Below are 5942 nucleotides of genomic sequence, written 5' to 3'. Positions count from 1 at the left end.
ATCCGAGAACCAGGAAGAGCATGCCAACCAGCTAACAAACACAAATAGGGCATTCCGCCATTTATTTTTCCTCACTTTGGCGACAGAGGCAAGAAAGAACTCACCAGAGGATGAAACTTCGACCAGAACTTAAACTCAGTGTGCTGATTGAGCACGATATTTACACTATTGGCAAGTTTGAGTCACGATGACGTCATCCGAGAACCAGGAAGTAGCATGCGAACTAGTTAACAAACCCAAATGTGGCATTGCGCTTCACTTTTTGTCAATAATTTGGCCCTAGAGGATCTCATTGGCTGGTGTTGGCATACACAAGCCTCAAACGTCAAGAGACTAAATTAATCTTTTTCTGGCTCTTTAGGAATTTTTTTGCACATTTCAGAGGACAGAGACCCCCAGCACCCCTCCCGCCCCACCTTATTCTCCTGCTTTCTATTCCTCCCACTCTTTATGGAGGCCCTCTGCTCGCCATGGAGGTTCATTCTGTTCACATGTGAAGAGGGGTTTGGGGGGGGGGTCAGTGTGTCCCCCTTTAAAGAATGCACCAGCCACTCACTGCGAGCATCCTCATAAGACCCCCACTTCTTCTGCTGTCACTTATAGAGCCATTCACATCATCCCCCCCTCAAACGGACACCCCCGGAGCGGCCTTATTGCTGCAGCTCCTCCATGGAGAAAGCATTTGTGAAGATGCAGGCGCAGGAAGAGGTCTTTGTGCTCTATAGGTGCCGTCACGTGGTCTTGGAGAGTCCAAAAAGGTCTCCCTAAAGGCCCCCAATGTTGTCACACTGGCTTGGAAAAGGTCCTGGTCCTTTTCTGTCTTTTTATGAGTTTGTCCCCCACTGGAGGTCACAGCCCTAGCTCTAAATAATATTATTTGTATTGGGTTTTTACACAAATACGTCCTGAAGGTCGAAACAGGAACAGGAACCCCATGGTATCAGAGCCATGGGACACGGGTGTGAGGAAAAAAGGTGTATGGATGGCACAGACCCGCTTAAAGTGCTTGTTTTAGAAAAATGTTCCGAAACAAATGAGCAATAATGGGCTGAGCAGGAACAGGAACAACGTGGCTTCCGAGTCAATGAACACAAGAAGAAATCGGTGTGAGGAAAATGGTGCAATGTGGGTTGCACTGCTAAAAAGGAAGCTCAATATAATGACTCTTATACGGAACAGGAACTGGACTTAATGATTTAAGTGGTGTAAGAAGACCCTTGTCAAGATGCTCTTTAAAACAAAAACAAACAAAAAAAAACATCAAACAACCTATAAAAGTCTGAACCGGAACAGGAACAATATAGATTCACAATCAATCAACACAAGGAGAGACAGGGGTGAGGAAAATGACGTGTAAGAAAAGCAGGAACCTCAGACAACTAAGCCATAAAGGACTGACCAGGAACAGGAACTATTCTACAAAAGGTGGCAGGGCCAAACAGGAAGCTCAACATTATGACCCGTAAACATCTGAACAGGAACAGGAATTACATGGACTCTGGGCTGATGATGCAGTAGTGTAAGACAGGTCTAAGACAAATTTGTCTAAAACAAGAAGGAACTTTCTCCAGATGCCTTTAAAAAAAAAAAAATGATTCTAACAAACACACTGTTAAGACTAAGCAGGAACAGGAACATCGCCAATTCAAAATCAATTAACAAGAAGAGACAGGTGCGTGGGAACATATGTCTAACAAAGGCAGGAGACTCCTTAGGATGATTTTTATTTTTCTAAAATTTAACAAACGACTGAACCGGAACAGGAACTGTTCCACCAAGGTGGCACCGCCAAGTAGGAGGCTCAATATGATGACACAAAAACAGAACAGTAACAATATGAACTCAGGGCCAATGACCAAGTGGTGTGAGAGGACTCTTGTCAAGATGAGCTTTTTAAAAAAACGTTCTTAAACAAACTAGTTATAAAAGTCGGAACAGGAACAACATTGATTCATAAGCAATTAAAAAAAGAATAGACAGGTGAGGAAAAGCAGGAACCTCATACACCTGAGCCATTAAGAACTGACCAGGAACAAGAACATAGGTGGCAGGGCGAGACCGGAAGCTCAACATGATGACCCACAAACATCTGAACAGGAACAGGAATGATTTGGACTAGGGACCAATGAACAAGTGGTGTAAGACAGGTCTAAGACAAATGTGTCTAAAACAAGAAGGAACTTTCTCCAGTTGCCCCTTTAAATAAATAAAACTCCTGTCACTTTTAAGATTAAGCAGGAACAGGAACGTAGCAAATTCAAAATCAATTAACACAGGAAGAGACAGGTGCGTGGAAAAATATGTCTAACAAAGGCAGGAGACTTTCCCACCTTTTACGGGGCGCCTCGTGGCGACCCATCAGCGTTCCTGTTCTGTAAACCTGTACAATGTTTGTTTGTCTAATCTTGAACGGGTTTGTGCTGAAAACATAGTTTCGTTGTACATGTTGCAGTGACAATAAAGACCTATCCTATCCTTAGGATGATTTGTATTTCTCAAAAATTTAACAAACAACAGAACCGGAACAGGAACTGTTCCGCCAAGTAGGAGGCTCAATATGATGACACAAAAACAGAACAGTAACAATATAAACTCAGGGCCCATGACCAAGTGGTGTGAGAGGACCCTCATTATGATGAGCTTTTTAAAAAATGTTCTTAAACTAGTTATAAAAGTCTGAACAGGAACAGGAACAACATTGATTCATAAGCAATTGAGAAAAGAAGAGACAGGTGAAGAAAAGCAGGAACCTCATACACCTGCACCATAAAGTACTGACCAAGGAACAAGAACTATCCTATATATGTGGCAGGGCGAGACCGGAAGCTCAACATGATGACCCACAAACATCTGAACAGGAACAGGAATGATTTGGACTAGGGTCTGATGATCCAGTAGTGTAAGACAGGTCTAAGACAAATGTGTCTAAAACAAGAAGGAACTTTCTTCAGATGCCCCTTTAAATAAATATGAATCCTGTCACTGTTAAGATTAAGCAGGAACAGGAACATCGCAAATTCAAAATCAATTAACACAGGAAGAGACAGGTACGTGGAAAAATATGTCTAACAAAGGCAGGAGACTCCTTAGGATGATTTGTATTTTTCAAAAAATTTAACAAACGACAGAACCGGAACAGGAACTGTTCCGCCAAGTAGGAGGCTCAATATGATGACACAAAAACAGAACAGTAACAATATAAACTCGGGGCCAATGACCAAGTGGTGTGAGAGGACCCTCGTTCTGATGAGCTTTTTAAAAAACTTTCTTAAACTAGTTATAAAAGTCTGAACAGGAACAGGAACAACATTGATTCATAAGCAATTGAGAAAAGAAGAGACAGGTGAAGAAAAGCAGGAACCTCATACACCTGCACCATAAAGTACTGACCAAGGAACAAGAACTATCCTATATATGTGGCAGGACGAGACCGGAAGCTCAACATGATGACCCACAAACATCTGAACAGGAACAGGAATGATTTGGACTAGGGGCCGATGATCCAGTAGTGTAAGACAGGTCTAAGACAAATGTGTCTAAAACAAGAAGGAATTTTCTTCAGATACCCCTTTAAATAAATATAAATCCTGTCACTGTTAAGATTAAGCAGGAACAGGAACATCGCAAATTCAAAATCAATTAACACAGGAAGAGACAGGCACGTGGAAAAATATGTCTAACAAAGGCAGGAGACTCCTTAGGATGATTTGTATTTTTCAAAAATTTTACAAACGACAGAACCGGAACAGGAACTGTTCCGCCAAGTAGGAGGCTCAATATGATGACACAAAAACAGAACAGTAACAATATCAAATTAGGGCCAATGACCAAGTGGTGGGAGAGGACCCTCATTATGATGAGCTTTTTAAAAAACGTTCTTAAACTAGTTATAAAAGTCTGAACAGGAACAGGAACAACATTGATTCATAAGCAATTGAGAAAAGAAGAGACAGGTGAAGAAAAGCAGGAACCTCATACACCTGCGCCATAAAGTACTGACCACCAAGGAACAAGAACTATCCTACATATGTGGCAGGGCGAGACCGGAAGCTCAACATGATGACCCACAAACATCTGAACAGGAACAGGAACGATTCGGACTAGGGGCCGATGAGCCAGTGGTATAAGACAAAAAGTGACAAAGACAGGCATGAATCTTTCAAAATGCTCTTTTTAGAAATGTTCCTAACAAATAATTAAGACTGAGCAGGAACAGGAACAACTCGGGGGCGATGCATCACAGAAGGAAAGAGACACAGGTGTTGTGAAAACAGGTCAAGAATCTTTGATGTTTTAAGGTTTCCATGAACAAAAGAGTCGTAAAAGTCCTGGAAAAACTCGGCCATGCCCGACCTTTCATCAGGACCACAACGAATGACGCCTCATTTAGAGCATGAGAGCGGGATAAAAGGGGGTTAAGGGAAGGGGAGGGGGGCTTTTGTCTGCCGCAGGAATGCACATAAGACGCAGGAAGAGTGTTTGGCGTGACCCCGACTAGATGAGGGAAACCATGGCAACGGCAGCCAGTGAGAAGGTCCGCTGGACCAGGCGGATACAATAGCGCCCGCTGCGGGATTGTCATTCCGCTCAGGCCTGACCCAAATCCCACAAATCCCAGCATCCTGGGGAAAAAGAAACAACAAATAGACGCGAACGACTCTTTATCCTAATATTCCCAACAAGTATGGCCTCCCATTCCAAACATCGGAAACTTTTAACTTCTCCTCCTTCTTTGTTCCTCCAACAAAAACTGCCGAGAGCAAAACTTTCACAGAGTTTCATCCTAAACTTTCTCCAATGGCGTCCCGGCAACGACAAAGTAGTCCTTCTGTCTTCCCGACGTTAGTAAAACAAAGACTCACTTACATTTTATCCGCAGGTCTGCTCGTTGTGTGTCAGCGCCGGGAGAAAAGTCTTCCTCTAAGCTCTTTTCATCGGGAACCTCTACCACTACTCCTTGTGTCTCTATGTGTGTGTGTGTGTGTGTGTGTGTGTGTGTGAGCGTAGGACGGGTGAGGGGGTGGGGTCAGGGGGCGGGTGCGAGGACTCGTGATCAGGAACTCATTACCCCCAAGGTCACTCCGGGGACGCCCCGCCGGGATCCCCGACTATAGTGGAGACGGGAAATGGAGGGCGAGACCCATCAACCTACCCCACACCCCCTCACCTCCTCACCTCACCCCATGCAGTCCAGGAAGTCAACACAATTAAGATGCTCTGTTTGAGCCACGCCCACAGGAAGTTATAGTTACATAAATCATGGAAATGGGACGTCGATCGATATTATTGACAAAATCCGTGTCAAGATGTCGTCACATGAGACGGGACATGTTGGAACAGTTCTTATGGATGCTGGTGGGACAATCAGCACGCCACAAAACACACTTTGATCCACTTTCCATCGACGAGTAATGTCTGCTTTTGAGAGGTTATGCCTGTCATAAACCCCGCCCAGCGCCAACCATTCTGTATTCAATTAAGGCGAGGGTCGGAAACCTGCGGCTCGTGAATTGATTAACGTGGACCCCAACTTAAACAAGTTGAAAAACGTATTCGGGTGTTACCATTTAGGGGTCAATTGTACGGAATATGTACTGTACTGTGCAATTTACTAATAAAAGTTTCAATCAATCAATCTCTGGCGCTTTTTCAAAAATTGTTTGACTACTTTTGGACTGTTTTGTGTCATGTTTGTGTGTCCTCTCAACTGCTCTGTTGGTTGCTAATCTGAATGTTGCTGGGTCGGGTTTGGTTTTGGAATTGGAATTGTATTATTATGGTATTAGTGTGTATTATTTTGTTGGACTGATTAGGGCTATATAAATAAACATTGAATAAAAAATTAAAAATTAAAAATTAAAAATGTAATATTAAAATTAAAAATAATAATAATGATATACAAATAAATACATAAAGAACAGTGGATCCAAAAATAAAAATAA

At 42.9% G+C, this 5942-nt stretch overlaps 1 protein-coding gene across 1 annotated transcript in view; it reads right to left on the bottom strand.

Annotated features, from left to right (window-relative positions):
- The window catches only part of ptn (pleiotrophin), a 78837-nt gene extending 73822 nt beyond the window's left edge, over nucleotides 1-5015 (bottom strand). Inside the window, exon 1 of the mRNA XM_062064723.1 lies at nucleotides 4867-5015. Within this exon, the coding sequence (XP_061920707.1) occupies nucleotides 4867-4868 (2 nt within the window). The 5' untranslated portion in view covers nucleotides 4869-5015. The remainder of the gene's footprint in view (nucleotides 1-4866) is intronic.
- Between the last annotated feature and the right edge of the window lie 927 nt (nucleotides 5016-5942).

Source organism: Entelurus aequoreus, linkage group LG12 (assembly GCF_033978785.1).
Source record: "Entelurus aequoreus isolate RoL-2023_Sb linkage group LG12, RoL_Eaeq_v1.1, whole genome shotgun sequence".
NCBI classification, from domain to species: Eukaryota; Metazoa; Chordata; class Actinopteri; order Syngnathiformes; family Syngnathidae; genus Entelurus; species Entelurus aequoreus.
The sequence above is the reverse complement of the archived record's forward strand: the minus strand, read 5'-3'. Positions and strand labels throughout refer to the sequence as shown.